The 19,815-nt window shown below is 35.7% G+C and overlaps 1 protein-coding gene across 4 annotated transcripts in view; it reads left to right on the forward strand.

The window, feature by feature from the left end:
- fam13a (family with sequence similarity 13 member A) overlaps positions 1-19,815 on the forward strand; it is a 100,765-nt gene that overhangs the window by 72,571 nt on the left and 8,379 nt on the right. For 2 of the 4 annotated variants that reach the window (XM_015344645.2, XM_015344647.2), the window contains exons 12-20: positions 2,680-2,863; positions 4,747-4,817; positions 5,454-5,496; positions 9,861-10,011; positions 13,237-13,302; positions 15,841-16,057; positions 17,054-17,195; positions 17,499-17,580; positions 18,866-19,071. In XM_015344645.2, coding sequence (XP_015200131.2) covers positions 2,680-2,863; positions 4,747-4,817; positions 5,454-5,496; positions 9,861-10,011; positions 13,237-13,302; positions 15,841-16,057; positions 17,054-17,195; positions 17,499-17,580; positions 18,866-19,071 — 1,162 coding nt within the window. The remainder of the gene's footprint in view (positions 1-2,679; positions 2,864-4,746; positions 4,818-5,453; positions 5,497-9,860; positions 10,012-13,236; positions 13,303-15,840; positions 16,058-17,053; positions 17,196-17,498; positions 17,581-18,865; positions 19,072-19,815) is intronic. The other 2 variants (XM_015344646.2, XM_015344650.2) reach the window with 1 other exon arrangement.

Genomic DNA, 19,815 nt, shown 5'->3' on the forward strand with positions numbered 1-19,815 from the left:
TGGTGAGAATGCCTGTATTTTTTCTTTCTCTGGTCTCTCAGCCGCTCAGCCACATACCATCACAACACGGTGATGGTATGTGGCTGAGGTATGTGTAAATGAAGCAATACCAATACATATACAAGGAGGAGGGGCTTTTCTTACAGAACATCTACAGTACATATACACTACATACACTTCCAAAATGTAGTGAAGTGACTAAATATATGAAACCTTGTCCAGTTGATCAGAAGGTAGGTTGGACAGACTGGAAAACTTTACAGCAAACGTTTTGATTGCCCAGGGCAAGTTGACAAGCCTTAAAACGGGTAATTTTGCATAAATGTCTGTGTCAAGACCCCTCTATATTCAGAAGACCATAAAGACGTGCTTGTGTCTTTCATATCTGTGCTTGGTATTTTGCCATAGGTGTATAATATATAGGCTCTGCACTTTATATACTGTAGGCTGCTATGTTTGATATTCAATTACTCTGTACTGTATATCTGACTTTTCTTTAGCAACAAACCTCTAGATCCTTACTCCAAATAAAATGATCATTTTATTTTAAGGATAATTGTGGCATTCTGAAGCATGCTGGCTAATGGGAAGATAAAGGTGGATAAAGAAGGTAGCGAAGATTTTAGCAGCAGCGAAGATTACAGAGGCATCAATAAGTGTCCCTAGGCAGTCTTGCACAAATTCAGGCCACTGTACAGGTAGTTACATGCTAATCAGTGATAATGGAATGATGGAGAATAGAAAAAACACTGCTAGTCTTAGCAGGTCTTTGGTACATAAAGACTGAAAAACAAGAAGTATCTACTTGTGAAATTATGTGTGTCCTGCTAGCTCCATTGCTATGATATTCATACAGTAGGCCATTAACAAAATGGTTCACACAGTCACTTACTAGTGATACCCAGTGAGTGGAAAATTACTCATTTAACACCCATCCTTAAAAAGGATGACAAAGCTGAACCAAGTCATTATGGACTGTTAATGACTATTAACAGTTTATAACTATTCAATTTAAGGTTATGGAAACAATAATTAGAACTAAAGTAGAGACACATCTGTACAGAGAAAGGATTCTGGGGATTTTCTTTTATATATGTATTGCGCATTTCCTTGGATAAGGGTGTAATCTAAATTACATGGTATGTTAACTTTCACAGGAGACATTTGATAAAGTACGTCATACAAAGTTGGAGATGGTAGGTTTTTAAAGTAGGTTATGAATGGAAAATACTATACAGATGAGGGGTAAATGCTCTGTTAGAAGAAGAAGTTTAACAATTAGTGGAGTACCACAGGGTTCTGTATTAGGACTACTGCTCTTTTTAATTGATATCATTGGTCTTTTGTATCTATTGGAATATGTAGTACAACAGTCAGGTTCTCCGATAGTGCCCAATAGGAAATCAAAAAGATTTAAGCAACATTCAAGACTGGGCAAACACACAGGGGAAGGCATTTACTGTTGACAAGTGCAGAGTGTTACATGAGTGTAGCACAAACATAAGCTTTTAATTTAAGATGGGGAATGCTGAGCTTGAGGAAGCTACACAAATACCTTATTTATATTTTATATACGTATCATATTCAAAAGACAAACAATGTTAGGCTTTATACAGAAGTTAAAGGTGTGTGATTTAAATCAGGGAATGTTATATTAAAATGGTACAATGTGTTGGTAGGAAATTATTTTGAATGTTGTGTTCATTTCAATCCATGCAGTGCACACAATGTTTTATAATTAAAAGCACATTAAAAAATTCAGGAGGAGATTAAATATAGGATTTCTGTCATCATGCTGAAAATGGTATTTTGCTTAAAAAAGCAAATTTGCCATGGTAAAACACTGTCTGGAATATCTTGGCGGGGACTGTGGATCTGTGGCACCATCTGTGGATATAAAATGGCATAATATGGGGTGATTTATTTTCATTCATTTGCTCTTATACGATAACAAAATTTTGTTACACCGGATGTCTGAATTATGTAGTTTTAATGCAGCTAAGATGGGATTGGGAATTATGTTTTTGAAATCCTGGAACCCATGAGATCGGCTGTTTTTGTTCATGACGTCAGACAGTGCCAGTTTTAAAAAAAATGTTATCCAGCATGGAATCCGTCGTTACTGTGGTAGGAAATGTTCATAGTAAGATCGGCAAGATTCGTTTGCACAATGTCTGACTTTTGATTCCTTACAAACAGGTTTTTTGTTTTCCTTGACAGAAGGCTAACTTGCATACTATTAATGACTAAATGGTTGTAGGGTAATAAAATGGTAATAACATTTAAATAAAATTAAAGAACAAATATTTACATTCAGAAAAAAACACATGGCCCCATATTCAAATCAGTTAGGCATTTTAATTAGGAAACAACAGGAATTTCTCCACCTAAGTGTTTTGAATACATAGTTTATAGTCTGTTTTCAAAGTTATAAAGTCACATTTTGTTGGATAATTCATAATGAATGTTAGGCTGAGGCTTATAAGGCACTGAGACCTGAGACAACAGAATTTACCTAACCTCACAAAAAGATTGCGTAAGACAGGTTTGCTTGAATCTTGCAAATTTTAAAAAGACCTGTTGATTCACTTACAGATAAAACTGCAAGTGTACCGAATCTGCCTTAAATTCTATTCTTTGATTCTGTTTTGTGAAAAAGGGCACTTTTTCATTTTCTAGGGAAGATATCAATAAGGAGAACATTCCTTCAGTGCCCGGCAGCAGTGAAGATGGACAGCAGGCCCTGCAAGATGCAGAAACGAAGCAGCGAAACAGTGGTACCATTGAGGAGTGCACGAGACCGAAGAAGCACAAGTTCAACTCCAAACTTTTGGCGCTCACCAAAAAGCAAGATGGCCCCATTGTAAGCATCCCAGTATTCTGCAAGCCAAGCAGAACAGGCTGATATGAAACTGCTGCGGTGTGCACATTTTTCAATTTACTGTGCTCTTGAATTAAATATTAGCCAATAATTTTATTGCTTTAAACTCTTCTCTTACATAATCTGTTTTCTTTGTTTTTCTCTCTACTTGTAGTCTTTTTGTTTCCTAAGAGTCATAATTGTAATTGTCACAGGCTAGTGCTACTGGCAACATGGCTTATGATCAAGTTAATTGATGGGTAATTACATGCCTTTGTAACACTGTACCCATTTGCAAAACCACTCAAGCGTGATTGTTTGCCCATTATAAAACATGTTGATGCCTTTTAGTCCATTTCAGCCCATTTGAAAAAAAAAGTTCTGAGAGACCTGTTTTAGAGCTTGTTTGGTGGAAACCTTTAGTACACTAACCATCAAGCATTGAACAAGAACAAGAACTGACATTACGTACATAGTTTTCTCAGTATATAAAGTTATTATTTACAGTAGTTTAACTGTTGAATTAATTAAGTATTGCAGTATTTGCTATATAATTTGAATCCTCACCATGTTCCTCTAGACATATGGATTTTCTCCTAAAGTGGAGATGTGGAGGTCACCCTATAGGTTCAACACAGCTGTTGTTCAGTACAATATCTCATGTAAGACTTGGAGTCTTAAAAAAGCCAGTCAGTGTCTGTCAGCGCAGCAGTGGCAGTCATTTAGCTAGTGTGGGCTGGCAGGGGTGTTGCTGATGCAACACCTTGTGTGGAATGCTTCCTCAGCTATTTCCAGGCCATTAGGAGGTTAAGCACAGTTCAACCTATATCTACGTTTCAGAGGAACAAAAAAGAGTTGTGGCATTAAGGTGAAGGTTACATGTTGCCTCGAATCAGAGCAGTAAGGTCAGATTTACATTGTTCCTGGAATCAAGAGTGCTTTTTTTTGTTGGCAAGTCAGGTTCACAAATACCAATTATCAGAGAGTGAATAATGTTTCACAATTTAATGTAAAGTGCTCGGGCAAGGTTATCAAATAATGTTTTTCTAAAGGTCCTGAACCATTTTTAAATGTTTTTAAAGATATATTATTATTACTATCATTTGATTTTATCTGACAAGGACCTAAAACATCAAAACAATGTAATGAAATTAAATTAGGTTAATATGTTGCTGTGTTTTTTCCTTTCTTGCAGAAGTCTTACAATGAGCTGTTGTTAATTATTTTTATCCTTTATATTTTGATTGCTTATTTTTGGTTTCTGTCCATGCTATAATGTAAGATGCCAAGGGGCAGCCAATGAATGAAGGTTAAATACCTGTTATTTAATGTGTTTATTTTCTGGTACCAAAAAGACATGACAGTGCGGATTTAATTTTCTATACTTGTAAAGATTAATGATCTTACATATTTATTAAATGTAAATATTAAATATTTAATATGTACAAATGGCATTAATAAGTTGATTATCTTAAAGTGAAAGGAGCTCTGAAAAACACTTAATTTGGCATTTGTTCAAATAAGTTTGTTGGGAGTTTGAATACGTCTTGGATTATTAGATATTTATTTATTAGATATTTTTATTCTTAGATTATTAGTATTGTGGATTTATTTTTTTCTGTTTAATTGGCCTGCCTCCTATACAAAGTTGTCACATTGACATGATGTTTTCACATCTTATTCATCCCAACCTTCAAGTGAAATTCTGATTTTTCAAATTATTAATATTTGTATACCTGGTTTAATGTAGTAGAAACATGTGTTGATGAACACCAGGCACTGTCTGTATTTTGGTATTCTGGCTATGAATGCTGAAGGTTATTGAACATTTTATTGTCCATTCAAATACTGTCCTTTTCCTAAATACTGTACTTGTCTCAATACAGGAATGCTTTGGAGCATCTAGACTACAAGATAAACCAAGCACCAGCAACATGGAGTCTGTAGAAGAAAAAAGGTAGGATTACAAAAATAATTTAATACATTTGTGTGAAAAAAATATATTTAATGAACAATTATTAGGTGAGCCTTCCAGTGTTGCATACTGTATCTTAAGCTTTAAAGTTTTGTTTTTGCTTTATTTGAAACTTATTCACTCGTGATTATTTCTCATAACAATGGCTTCTTAATTAAAATAACAAATGGCTTTCATGAGTCAAAATTATCTTTCTAGGACGTTTATGATTCTTAAAGAAAACATGTTCACCAGAAACGCAACACACGCAGTGTTAAGATGTTTATGAGTTGAATTCTAAGATCTTTGCAAGAGCAGCTTTCTTTTAATATTTAGGTACTGTACTGTATATCCAAGATACTGTTACTTTTCAGGAATATGATAATCGGATAATCTCTAAGGGAGAGATTGCTGTTTTAAGCATAGCAGTATTGTGTTGCAACTGCTGTTTAAGAAGAATGGTATATTTTGCATATCTGATCAGCTAAACCTGAGATAAATTCAAAAATGGCTAATTTAAGCTAAATTTATGATTTAAATAATAATGCAAAGGATAGTGAAATGTGATGTTAGTGAAATTAAATGTGAAGTTTAAAAGTTACTGGAATTCTAAAACTGGGCTTTCTTTTCATTTTTAAGAAAGGGCAATCAAACTGAGGACGATGCATTACCGTTATCCAAGGTGCGTTTTTCCCTGTCATTTTTCAACAGTAGGTTTCTCAGTTAAGTCTGGAATTTCATGTTAAAAGAATAAACTACATAACAACGGCCAATCCAGTTAATTTCTTCTTATGAAAGTTATTTCCATTTTTGTGTGTTTTAAAAACAGATGTAAATGTAATTTCATTCTTAATTTAATCTTTAGTCATTTTGTCCTATTTATAAAGCTTTTGTGCTTGTAAAAGCATCAAATGATTATAAAATGCTTGTAAAAAGCAAAACAGTTCTGTATTTTGTGTGTGGTTTTCCTCAAATATTTTTATATGCAGAAAATTACAAATGCAGAAAATTTAAGTACTAAAAAAGTGGGTTTCCTAGAAAGCTCTAATGATTTCAACAATATTGTTATCCTGCATCCAGGAACACTAATGTTACTGTAAAATAGGACAATTTCCTATTTCTTTTAATTTTGTTTGAAATATTCAAATATTCAGATTTTTTTAGTTTTTTTTGTTAGTTTAACTCTCTGGCATGAAGTTAGTGTTTTAGTTTTTTAAACAGCAATGTAAACTGTTGCAGTTAGCCATTTCATGAAAATTGATCTATTTTTAAATCTAATTAAGATTTTATGTATTTTTTGTTTTACATTATAAACAAAGTGAGAATTGTTTTTGATTTGAGTCTTTACATACTAAATGCTTTGAATATGACAGATATAAACACTCACATAAATTGATGAACAACATCTTACAACACTATTGATTTTAGGTCTAGAATAGCAGGCAGGTGAAATAAGGTTTACTGCAGTGATTTAAAATCATTTGTTGAGCTACATTGATTTATTGTAGGAATTACAAGAATGCTTCAGTCAGTAAAGATGGAGATGTAAAGAAAACAAAATAGTGTGTACATAACATGTGCATAACAGAAGTTGTTTCTCTGGATCAGATCACAGTGTCTAGTGTCATTAGTACTGCAGTACTCATGCTGTCTGGAAAGGGGATGAAGGGAAGCCGGCAATTCTATCTCCATACACTCCTTATTCTATACTGTAGCTGTTCTGAACATTCTGTTCCCCCTGTGAATCCCCAGTGTTAGGTTACACAGGCCACCCCTAGAGTATGCTGAATCATCTGTATGTAATATGGTATGTTTTTCAGTGTCTGCTGCTGCAAATCACCATTATGCTATAATTATAATAGCACTCAACTAAGCCTAAAGATTGCATATACTGTACTTCAACAGTAGTGAATAGAATTTGAGCTCAATGTATGTAGTACAGTATATATATATAAAACAAAATCATTAAAAAATTATGTAATGGTTTGCTTCTTTAATGTACTGTAAATTTGCTGTATCGTGTTTACGTTTATGACAAGGTGTGGCACATTGCCTTTTAAATGTGATTGGGTTTTAGTTTATATTGCTATAACTTTAAGTTTAGCATGTATGTAGACAGCATCATAATTGTGAAAATAAGCATCAGAATCCTGGCAGATCTCTTATTACATAAAATTAAAGTGCTCCTGAAGTTTATGCTGCATAGTTAAAGCCATTACTTTTTCTCTGTTGTTTCTTTGTGGGGAACAAAAGTTTTTTTTTCCTGGATGATAGACTTTGAAGGGAAGCATTATGGTTATTTTAAGTGCTTATAAGTTGATTTACAAAGAAGATGGCAGGCTAGAATGCAAGCAGTAGATAGTTTCAAAAATGCATGAGTGGAAAAAACAATTCCACTTTCACAATTTGCTAGAAATGAAAAAAAAATACTTTACTATCCTGCAAAGAATGTGCTTTTTACTCTGTATACTGAGGAGCTAGAGTCCGCGGTCTTGTGTGTTTCAAGATCAATCTACATAGCGTATACAGCCAATAAAATCATGTTTTCTGCAGGATCTGACTGAAGCCTTTCCAACTTTATATAACAGGATGTATCAGTTTATTCAATATGCTTGGTGTTTGCGATAAAGTGCCTTTCCGAAATTGTTTTGGATTAATGTTCAGAATTTGCAGCAATAAAAGCAAATCAAAAGCAATGAGGATGTCAGAGTTATTAAAAGATTTGAAAGGAAGAACAACTCTTGTTGACCTGTAATGGACATCATTACATTGCAATAATTCAGTCTGTCCAGTCTTTGGTCTTTTTGATCAATTGATAGTTTCAAAAAGCTACAATCTTTCCTACTTAGGTGTATGTTCTTTAAGTGTATATTATACTTGAAGCGTAGAAAATAGGTCAAAAGTAGCTAATATTCTCATGTGAGTTACACTGCAGATGTTCTAATTCAGAGTCAGAATTCATTTGCAACTTGTTTGTTAATTCAAAAGTTTTAGTAAGTCTGTCTTGTTGCAGGTGAATGGGATAGTTCCTTCCTTATACACTTGTTTAGATTCAGTCCATATAAACAAAAGTGTTTTATGCCATCTTAAACATTTGGGTTGCATACTGCACAGATTTATGTTGTACAGTTTCATTCCCAGATAACAGGGGGTTTCTCTGACCTCATGAACAGCAACACTAATGGCAGAAGGGAACTGGTTTCATAATCAGTTATATAAAAATCCCCATTGGTCTATAGTTTTTCTGCCTGAGACTGCATTTGTGCAGTACGTGTCATATGCTATTTTAAAGTTATTGCAGACAAAAAGTAATGAACTCAAGGGTATTAATTAGCTCTGACTGGTTCACAATGCCAGAGAGCATACCAAGGTGACAGCCACATACGGCGGTTTTGTCGTTAAGAGACTTATGACATATCTCGCCTTGAGCAGTGAAATGGTTATACATTTGTATGTATGTCTTACAAGGAGTGCCTTGCAGAGTTGTGGTGTTTTTTTTAGAACAGACTATTTGTTTGGCTTGCCCCCAACAGTAATGTTTTAGTGTAGTGTTGTAATATGGTGTGTTTGGAGTACGTTGTTAGGGGTGATATGATCCTCATTTAAGAGCTATCAGTTCCACTGTATTGCAGGTGTCTTGTTTAGAATCATTTTGTATTTAAATTATGTCCTCTGTTAATTCAGAAAAAAAGAAACAGATATTTATTTTTGTTTGCCTTATCTTATCAAACCAGCGATTGTATTGTGTATATGGGTTACAGGCGTTCCCTGCCCTAAGCTGTTCAATACAGCATAATGTTGTTCTCAAGTGTTTGCCTAAACAAGTTTCTATGCTCTGGAGACCCTAGAGCCTGTATTTAAACACAATTATATCAAAGCATGGTAAATGACATGGCTTTTTTCATCAGGCTTTTATTTTGTACTTTGTTTTGGAAAATAAAAAAGGACGTTGTTTAGACTTGAGCATCTGTGCATAAAGGGTTTATTTGCAGACAGAAAGACAGAAATGGTGGACTAGAAAAATGAAAAATCAAAGTCAAAGAGATGATACTTTCTTTAAAAATCAAGTGTGTAATTTTATTATGCTTATTCATAGTATGCTTATTTCTTATTAATCAAAATGAGAGAACATGCTTCTGCAAACTGAAAATGTTTACCACAGCCAGAAACAAACCAACACAGCACAGATTACAAAAATGCACTAACAATTAGAATAGGATGAGTCTGGTGCAAGTGAAAATGTCTAGGATAGTGGAAATTTTCTGTGGGCTTTTGCTAACAAAACAGCTCAACAGCAAAAAAGTAGCTGTCCCTTCTCATTACAGGGCAAAAGATGGAACACAAGGGCGACACCTCTTTTCAGTAGAAATGTAGTACTTTATGCTTCATTGCCTTGGCTTCCTTCCAGTGCATATTCTTCCAGATCCAGCTGAAAACAGCGGTACTCTTGCCTGTTACATTTATGTAGTTTCCTCCTGTAGTACCCAGGGCTGTTCCATAAATAGCCAAGTTCCACGCCCAGGAACATTACAAGCACAGGAAATCACAAAGTGTTCATGCAGCATAGCTGGCTCTGACTGAAATAAGCCTGATCCGTGTGCATGAATGCATTCGCGTACACTGCCAATATTCTTAGCTTTTACTTAGCAGTGCCATAGTGAGAGACTGAGCATAAGCCTGAGGCTGCATTGGGTTTCACAATAAGGAAGAAAGCAAGCTGGAACGCTTGAAGCTGCCTTGCTGCAAAAAAAAAAAGTCACACGCAGCCTTCAGGCACGGAGTAATCCTCTGCACTTTCTCTTTATTTTTCTACTGGCTTGCTGAAGCAAACAGCTCAAGGGGCTCATAGTGGCTGTTAGCATATGCAGAGACAGGGAGAGAAAAAAAACCTCAGGAAGACAGATGGGCGGATGTTTTGGCCAGCCCTGGTGACCAATTAGCATTCAGGGGTCACCCTGCGTTGGATGTGGAAGGCAGGGGCAGGCGGAGACGCTGTATTCCTGAACTTAAGGAGAGTGCAACTGCTGTTGTTGTTGATCACTGCAGACTCCAGCCATGAAGATCCAGGAGATTCAGACTGGCTGCGAGACAGCGAAGACACAAAGACACCAAGAAGCTGATGCATGTGAAGAAGGCTCTGTGCCTGAGGTTCCCAGGCTGGATTTGTCAGCCCTGACAGAGGATAGCAACTGGGGAGGTATTGTTGTGATTTCTTTCTTTTTGACACATGGATTGCTGCTGGGAAAGTACTGTACCTCCAAAGCCTGTATCTTAAAATGGTGCATTTTTTCTATTGAAATTAAAACTTGAGGTAAGATTTTCACCTTTGTATTCTGTTCTTGTTAAAATACAAATTATTGCTCATTTTCCAAAGGCTCCTTCTCCTGTATATTCCATGCTGAATATAGAAGGGCGGTTACTTAGGGGTGCATGTAGGATCACCAGTACAGTATGTCTTGCATTGTTGTGGTTACAACATACATAAGTTTCACCTAGGGAAGAGATTTAAGTATAAATGAGGATGTGAATTACCAATTGATTGATACATATTTGAAGAGGCAATAATTGTTTTTGAAATGTAAAACCCATTTATTGTGTGTGCAGCATTCTGATCAAGTTTGAAAATCGTAATACCTCAAATGAGAAAATGTGTAATTTGCTTGCTTAAAAATGACCGTGCATTACATGCGCAACACCCTCATTGAAAACAAGCATGGACAATGTATTTCCAAGGGAGTGATGCCAGCGAATTTATTATTTGGTTAAGCAAAGATTAGGAATACAGGTCCTTTGTAAGTTTTATGGTGGACTGGACACATTTCAATGAACACTTCTCTAGATTTTGTGCTTGCTGATTTATGCAGTTAATGTCTGAATCCATTTAATTGGTGAACATTATTACATTTCTCAGTTAGACTGAATGTTAGAATTTGATTTTAATTTTTAATTTCCCAAAAATAAATAGTGTGTATTCTGTTACAAAAGAGTGCAATAGAACTTAGGTTACTCATTGTAGGTTTTGCCTATTTTGAAACTTTAGTAATGCGTTTTTTTCTGTCAGTTACTTAATCTATTTAAGCAATGAAGGTTTTACTGACTACTCATGTTTTTCAAGCTTTTTTTTGGGAGGAAGGGGGCAGTAAAGAGTTTATGATGTTTTGCTCTTTGGATCTTTTTTCCCTCTCAAGTAGATGTCCAGCCTCCATAACAAACTGAAAGAGAGCCTTTAGCAGTTTGACACAAAATAGCAGACCTGATCGAGTACCTCTTGCTTTTTGAAACTTCTTCATTTGTTCCTGTGACAGAAAGTTATATTTCCTAAATTTACAACAACAAGAGTGACTTACCATCCCTGTGACCTTGGTAACACGAACCTCAGGGAAACAAAAATATTTAATATTGTCTTTTCAGTGTACCGAATCCAGTTATAATGCTGGAACCTGACTGTATTGTCAGATCTTCCCAATACAATTTGAAGAACTTAAAATAGCTTTGTTAAACAGAGTGATAACTTTAATTAGAATACTACTGCCATTTTAAATCTTATTTATACAACTAGATAACAACAAATTTACTGTCGAATACTCAGAAAACATTTGTTGTTGCATTTCTCTTTTATTATTTGCTTATGCCATTTTTTCCGAATGTTGTGGTTTTTTAGGGCATTATATTACAGTCTGAAGATTTTGCTATTCATTTTCATTTTAAGATATAGTGGAGCTGCTTTTCCCCCATTCAGGAGTCAGTTATGATACCGTATAGGATTTTAGGCAAATGTAATAAGTGAAAATCTCTTCTTTTCAGTTAAACATCGCACACTGCAATATAACAACTTATAATTTTATATTGTGTTGTTGCCATTAAAGATTGAGAGAAACATCTTTTGTGCACCAGAGAAAAAAAAACAGTTATTATCTGGTTTTTGTTGAGAAGAGAAGTCCCTTATACAGTATGTGCATATGCCTGTTGTTCATCCATGGAGTTCCAGTAAGCTGTGGTTTGGCTGTAGTAGCTGGACATGCGGCTAGTGTCTGCTCTGTGGGAGGAGGGGACAGTGGCAGGTGGTGGGTGAGATCAGGGTTGTTCCAGACAATTCCTGTCCCAGCAGGGGAAGCATGGAGAAACAAACAAGAATCTCCTCAGTCAGGGAGAGTGTGGCAGAGACGAGGCTGAGGAACTTTGCCTCAAACATCTCGAAAGCCATATGACCCACTGTCAGTCAGTAATTACATGAATTAGAATGAAATGAAATTGTCTAAAGACCGCTTTCCCTTGTCTTATCAAGAACTGAAAAGTGTTTGCGAATGATATGTGGTTCATTTGCCCTTAAAAGTCTTTGCAGATTGTACAAAATCTCATTTCTCGCTATGGGAATTTTAGTTTTTACACTTTATTCAGCTGGCGGTCCTTGTAGGGATTTCCACATGTAATTACACTGTAGTTTGTTGACTTCTTATTATGTTTATGTGATTGTGGCTCATCAAAATTTTTAGGGGTTAGAGTATAAACAGAAATAATGAAATATTCTAATTAAAAAAGGAAGAACTTTTATGTCATAAATAATTATTACATACATTAATTTGTATTACAATCGATTTAGGTACTGAGCCCAGTTAGTTCATTTTAACTTTAGTGTACTTAAAATTTATTTTTCTGTCCTTTCCATTAGAAACTGGCATAAGCTAACTGCTTTCATCTATCTGTACCATGTTTTGAAAAATAAAATTCAAATAAGTACTTTGCATACTCTAACCTTTGAGAACATTCTAATTGAGGAAACCATAAAAATAAAACTGTATATTTCAAACTGGAAAAACAGGAATAAATAAATGACAGAGCTTTGTTTATGGATATTAGAGAAACAATGAACTCAAGGTTCAAATTTCAAGACTTTGTCCTTCAAGACCACATCTGACTAAGTGGCAAAAGGTTTTTACTGTGACCTGAGGACACAAAATACTGGATTTTGGGTCTGCATGAGGAAAGTTTTGTGTGTTTGACATATGATGGGGAGAAACACAACAGCTGGTATTTATACATATTGCTGACGTGTCAGTTATACTGTGGAGCTGCAGGAATGTTAGAGGGAGGCTTCTTAATATCTTGCGTCACTGCAAGTCCTAATTTCTTGATCCTGTCTGGCTACAGAGTTGTACGTAGTATTTGAATCCTTGTTGGGGGACGGGGGTACATAGAGAAATTAGATCTTAAATATATTTATTATTTATAGTTATTATGTGTTTCTTTAACTATTAATAAATCAAACTTATTAGGATGCATATATGTGTATCCATTTGTTTTATTATTGTTTTCTTGTTGTACACAAGCTACTGTAGTGCCAATCCTGTGGGATTGTGACAATGGATTCTTTTTTTGTCTCAGTCCTTCTCATGTGTGTTTTTTCCATTTCTTTTCTTGTTAGATTCATCTTTTTTTACTGTCCCTTTCATTGATTTCAAAAGCACTTGGCAACAGAATTACTGTGAGGGTAAGTGTCTCAGAGATAAACGCTGGGGAAAGATGCCCTTAATGGATAAAAACCTTTATCCCCTGTGCCCTTGAAGTAATAAACAGCGACACCTCCTTCTTCCTTATTTGCTGGGGCATGTGTAGACATGCCTACAAACCCCATCAGGTATATTTCTCAAGCTTTAAGTGGAGAAATGATCAAAGTGTGGTTCCTACTTCTTCTGCCTATACAGTGCATCAGTCTTTCCAGTTATTACTGTGCAAGTATCATATGCAGTTTTGAAATAAGTAAAGCTAAATTTTAAAAATACCTGTCTAAAGTGTTTATAGAATAGTAAATATAGTACAGTAAGTTCATTAAATGTATGATTTAATATACTTTTGCCCATAACCATAAACTGTAGATAGAAGCTTGATTTAGGTTTGTCAAAGCTTGGCATCTTTTCTGTATGGATGATAGAATGTATCTTATGTAACATCTGTTTAAAAAAAAAAAACCTTTATATGAAGGTCCATGTCTGTGAAGAATAGACTAACTAAAATAACTACAGTAACTTATTTTGATTAATCATAATGCTTGCCAGAATTCTTCTGTAAATTATACAATTTGAAATACCAGTTTGTGATTTTGAAACATCCCCTCTTTATTTAGAGATTTCTTAACTGTATATTTATATGACATTCAAATTCATTCTTAAAATATACAATTAATATTCAGGCATAATGTGATGAGGGCATGTCTTTTTTAAATTAAATTATTTCCTCTAGCTTTGTGAAGATAGGCATGCAGATTTTATACAGTATATTAACTGTGGCGACTCACCTACTGTATGATCAGTTAATATACAATAATATATAATATACACTATATTATTCTTTATACAGTACATAATATGTGATTTTGAGCACACTGTGTAAGGTATTAGACAACAGTGTAAGCAACATTTCACTTTCAGACCAGGAAAGTTCAGTAACATGCTCTTTCTCCAAAGTATCCAGTGTTCAATTAATTACTACTGTAGTTTTATAGTCACTGCAAATATTTCAAGTAAAAGGCAGTGTTTACGGTAGTTGAGTGTTTCTTTTAACACGTTATACCAAGGTATACACATAGAAATATATTTTGTAAGGTTAAAACCTATTATTTTTGTGAAACCCATCATCCATAAAATAATTAAAAGGTTATAGTTGTATATTTCTTAAAAGTATATTTGGAAATATTATCCTAATTGATTATAGACTGTAATGTGTACATATGAAAACCTGCACAGGAGAGGAGACCATTCAGCCAGCCTAGCCCATTCAGCTGCTAGTAGCTCATTGATCTGAGGATCCTGTGCGACCATTTCTTAAAAGAAGCCAGGATATCAGCTACAACAACACGGCTAAACAGCTTGTTCTAGATTCACGCGGTTTCTTTTGTGAATAGAAGTTCCTCCTGTTCTCTTTTTTAAATGCTGATCTTTGGCTCATTTTGTGAAAATAAAAAAGAGCCTTATGCACTGTTTGTGGAGACACTACATCAGCATGAAAGCTATAACGGGACAAGCAGAGGTTAATTCCCTGCTGAATAGTACATATTTAGAGCCAAAACACTGCATTTGTTTATTTCTTTCACTGTCTTTTCCTTCACTGGTTGTGCTTCCATTCTCTAATTCTTTTAAATGGGTGGCATGTTTACTTCTTTAGATCCATAAATAAATCTGCTCAATCAATTCTAACCTACTGACATTGATTTCTTCTAAGACTATAAACCATCAAACAGGATGAGTCCATTTTGCACAGCAAATCAGAATGAAAGCATTGAGGTATCTTAGTAAATTCACACCTTCAGACAAAAGCACTCAACAAACTTTCAGACACGTTAACCTAGAGTTTTATTTAACCTTGATTTGCTAATACAACTATTCTGACAGAAATTTTGTAAATAAAAAATAAGTAGTTTGTTTTTTCAATGTAAAGTTCAATTTCAATGTAAAAGATTACAAAGAAATAAATATAGCACTAGATGAATATCCATACAAGGTCTGGACAATATATATGCATGATTTTTAGATTGATAATCTTTTAACTTTAAAATTTTACTTTCTCCAGGAATTCCGACACTGGTTAAACTGAACATGTAAAGCAATATTTTTTCAGTGTTTCTTGTGTGTTGTTTCTGAATACGACCCTAAACATTCCAATTTGCATAATGCAATGCTACAACAGTTCTAGAGTCCACAAAACATGAGTCGATAACAATTTAGAGAGAGATTCGTTTGCCCAGTGAACTACCATTAAGTAACTCAAAATCAATTTGTCAATGACTATCAAATTTAATGACTGACATGTCCTGAAATGTATTTTAATTCTAAAGCAATTCTAATTTTTAATAATTTCCTAGCATTTGCGCAAATTTTAGCAGAAAAAAAAGAATATTTAGTCAGCAACAAAAAATCAAGGTCTTGCATGCTAGGTTAAAGCATTTGCCATGAGAATTGTGTAATGTCGTCTGTTTTATTAACTGGAGAGCATTGCCTGCGCTGTGCTTGACACAAGAATCTTTGCTTTACAGAGCCCATCCCGGCCTATTCAGCGTGGCACACAGAGGACACGGATGGGGACGAGGCCCGTCTCTCCCCTCAGGCGGGGGGCCGACTCATCCGGCAGCTGCTGGAAGAAGACAGCGACCCCATGGTCTCACCCCGCTTCTACGCCTTCGGGCAAAGCCAGCAGTACCTGGATGACACCGAGGTCCCCCCCTCCCCGCCCAATGCTCATTCCTTCATGAGGTGAGGCTGAGAGCCTCATCACTCCGGGCTCTAGACTTTGGTGCTGTTAAAGGGGAACTGCAGGGCTATTTTTATAAGTCGGGGTTAGAAAGAACTGGCATTGATGAGTGCATTTCAAACCACGATAAAACTAAAATTTAACCTACATAAAATGGAGCCACAGTAACTTGTAAAACCTCCAAATTACATCTCAAAATTAATTTAATTTCCAGGTATGCGCAGCACCATGTTGTGCGATTCAGAACGAGGCAACAAAACTTCAGGTGATGTGAAGTGGCCTTATTACATTGTAAACAAGCAGGCATGTGAATACTTCTCTTCTAATCCAATAGAAATATTGCTCTTGAGTTTTAGACAGTTTTGCCAACAATGTACTTGTTAACTCTGCAAGCAGATCACGTGGGAACATTTCTGCAGTGAAATGTCTGCTACACATCCTGTACTTATTCACTCACACATCACATTACATCACATTATTATAGAGACTAGTGAGCAGGAAGGGCCACTTCATGTCACAATTTGTGGGAACTCAATGCGAGTTTGTGACAACATGATAACTTACAGTACTTTCACAAAGTTCACAATTTTATGTTTAATTCCAATTTCTATACTGTCACTGAATTTATTTTGTTACTGAGATTTAATAACATGTCTGAGAAATTGGGACTTCAGGTCTCCTTTAAATCTAGGGTTTCTGAATAACATTTTGTGCTATAGGATAACCTACGCTGGTAGTTTCCTGTGTCTAATGGATGTTGTTATGTGTGTATTGAGTCTGGAATTCCTGACACTTGATCACATCATGAGTCACACGTGATAAGTCAGGTACAGATAGAAAAATAAACAGAAAAATAAGGCAATCTCTGTTTTGTAGTTGTGACACAGAAAGCCTATAAATTAATTTTGTTTTGTCCCCTTGCACATACAGCTGACTGTACCTTGCCTTTATTAAGGAACAGCTATTTGTAGCCTTACTGTTTGTTTTCCCAATTCCAGCCGTCGGCGAAGCTCTTCACTTGGCTCTTGTGAGGAGGACCGAGAGGAGCTAACGTCCGCGCAGTTGTCCAAGAAGATCCACAGCTTAAAGAAGAAGATTCACAAGTATGAGGAGAAGTTTGAGGAGGAGAGGAAGTACAGGGTGAGTTGAGGAAACCCTTAAGAGACTGGTGGTGACTGATCAGTAAAGGCAGTCACCTTAATGATCCCGACTGAAAATCAGTAAATTTAGATAATGTGTTTTCTGAATCATTCATTTTGTTTTTCATGAAAATACTTTCCTTACATCGGCAAGGGAATGAAAATATTTCAAAATCTGGTGTAAATATTTCTGTACAGTTAACATCTACTAAACTGTTTAAAATACATTCCTAGTTACACATCCAATATTTGCTGCATTTCTGTTCCTTTGAACACGAGAGCTGTCATATTTGTTTTCCCTCAGCCCTCTCACAGTGACAAGGCAGCTAACCCTGAGGTGCTTCGATGGATGAATGAACTTGCCAAGTTACGGAAAGAGCTAAAAGGTAAGTTGAGGCACTTTGGAAGGAAAGTCAAGACCGCAGAGATTTCAGGGCAGCTAGCATAACCTTAAAACACTAATAAGTGGACAAGCTTGTCCCTGTTTACTATTTTCTGATGCTAAAACTTTTTGTATTATTGGCTGTGTTTTGTACAGCAGGTGATGACCTAGTGTAGGCATAGAAAGTACAAGGTGCAGGTCTGAGTATTGATGAAACCTGGAGTTTCATGTCCATCCGTGCTATGGTTCATAAGAGGAGATTGAATTTGAATAATGTAGTGATCGGGCTGAAACCACAAACACTTGAACGTATGTGATCTTTTTAAATTAATTGATAGAAACATAATTTGTTGAGTAGGTACAGGATTGATACAGATGACAAAACAAATGACCTCTCCAGCAGGAATCCTATTGTATGCAAAAACTCTATGTTGCTGTGTTGTGGTTGCATTGCCATTGGAATGATATTCACCAAATTCAGAGTTAGCTAGTTAAACCATCGTTAAAGAAGACCAGCTAACTATTGCTAATTATAGGGGTAGTGCACATTGCCAAACAGGTGATGAGGAAATCAGCCAAGTTTCAAGTCCGTCAGCTTAGTTCTTCCTGTCTATGCTAGTTTGAATTATGCAAAAACATGGCTGTGACCGCCCGTGGGTGGGAGAACTATTGCTGCAACTCGTGAGATGCAATGAGAAGCAGCTTGTTAATGCTTATTAATGAAATCTGCCAAAATCAGTAGAATTGGTGAAGCAGTTCCCAAGACAAGGGCATTTTGAACAATGAGAACAACATGACAGGCATGCATCTTTATTGTGATTTGCAGGAAAGACCATCATTTTGTCATTCCTGCATATGGACTGATGTTAATGGTGTGCACACTAGGATAGATAGATACTCTATTGATCCCATGAGGGAAATTACAGAATACTGCACTTTGGGATACTTACTGTACCAATAGTGGGATACTCACCACGTTTAGAATTAATGGGCCCAACCAACTGACTACCAAATGGGAGAGATGCTAGAATTATACGTATAAAGTTTAGAGTTAATTGGCCAAACAGTTTTTGAGCAGGAACATTTTCTTTATGGCCCTCAAAATGGTTTATGACCAGTACAGACCAGGAGGCCAAAAAAAGGTACAGTAATAAGACGCTGGTTTGTTAGAGAATCCTTTAATACAAAGGCAGTCATGCCAGTAGGCTTAAATGCAATTTAGTTGTGCTGTCATTTTGTCATTAGCTATGGAGTTAGCAATTAAACATGTCTATTTGGACCTGGTGCAGAGTTAAAGTTGAAGATGTCCGAGGAAGACATGCCCCCTGTGACCCGCCAGCGCAGCAACACCCTGCCCAAGAGCTTTGGCTCCCAGCTGGAGAAGGAGCCGACTGTGGAGAAGTTACCCAAGCCCCCTGTGGAGGCCACCCTGGAGTCCGTGCTGAAGAAACTGCAGGAGAAGCGGGCAGAGGTCAGTCGCCCCGAGGATATCAAGGTATAGTGGTCATTCTCATGAAGTTTGACATTTCCTAGCTCAACATATGAGACGCGTGATTGTGTGTGTGCAAGTCAACGTCCAGCAGAAACAAAATTGTTTTAAAGATATTTTACATGATAGGATAGGTTCTGTAATCAGATTGTGCAATCTAAAATTATTATTCATCTTTAAGAAGCAGACATTTTGTATACAGTAAAGGAACAAGTTATAAGTTTATTCCATGCTGAAAAAAAGAAGAAAGAGAATACAACGTTTCGGCCGTGGAGCCTTCTTCAGGTGTGAGCTGTTTTGTATACAGTGTTTATTTTGTTAGGCATTACATTGTTTAAAATTATTGATCTTTTTTACAGTGTACTTCATTTCATTTCTTGAAGGCACGTTTGTTACTAAAATGTGTAAATTTAAAGTAAAAATTAAGACTATTTTTTGCCTGCTCTTCTGCATTTCCATGTATTTCTTTATCAGAATATATTTCGTGTATAGTTGTGAATCTTTTCTTAGATGTTTTAAAAAGCATTGTAAGACTTTTTGAAAGATTTTGAAAGCATTTCTGAAATGTATATCAGTATTTCAAATATGTTATGCATTGTTCTAGTTGATATTGCTAGTCAATATCCACCAATGACCAAAGCAATACTTATTTGCTGTTTTGAATCAAAATGTTCTTGTACAAAGTGGTTTTCTCTTAATTTTTCAAGACATTACTGCAGCTACTCTTGTAGCTTTAAAGGAAGTTGTAAT

The sequence above is a fragment of the Lepisosteus oculatus genome, chromosome 1 (assembly GCF_040954835.1).
Source record: "Lepisosteus oculatus isolate fLepOcu1 chromosome 1, fLepOcu1.hap2, whole genome shotgun sequence".
NCBI lineage: Eukaryota > Metazoa > Chordata > Actinopteri > Semionotiformes > Lepisosteidae > Lepisosteus > Lepisosteus oculatus.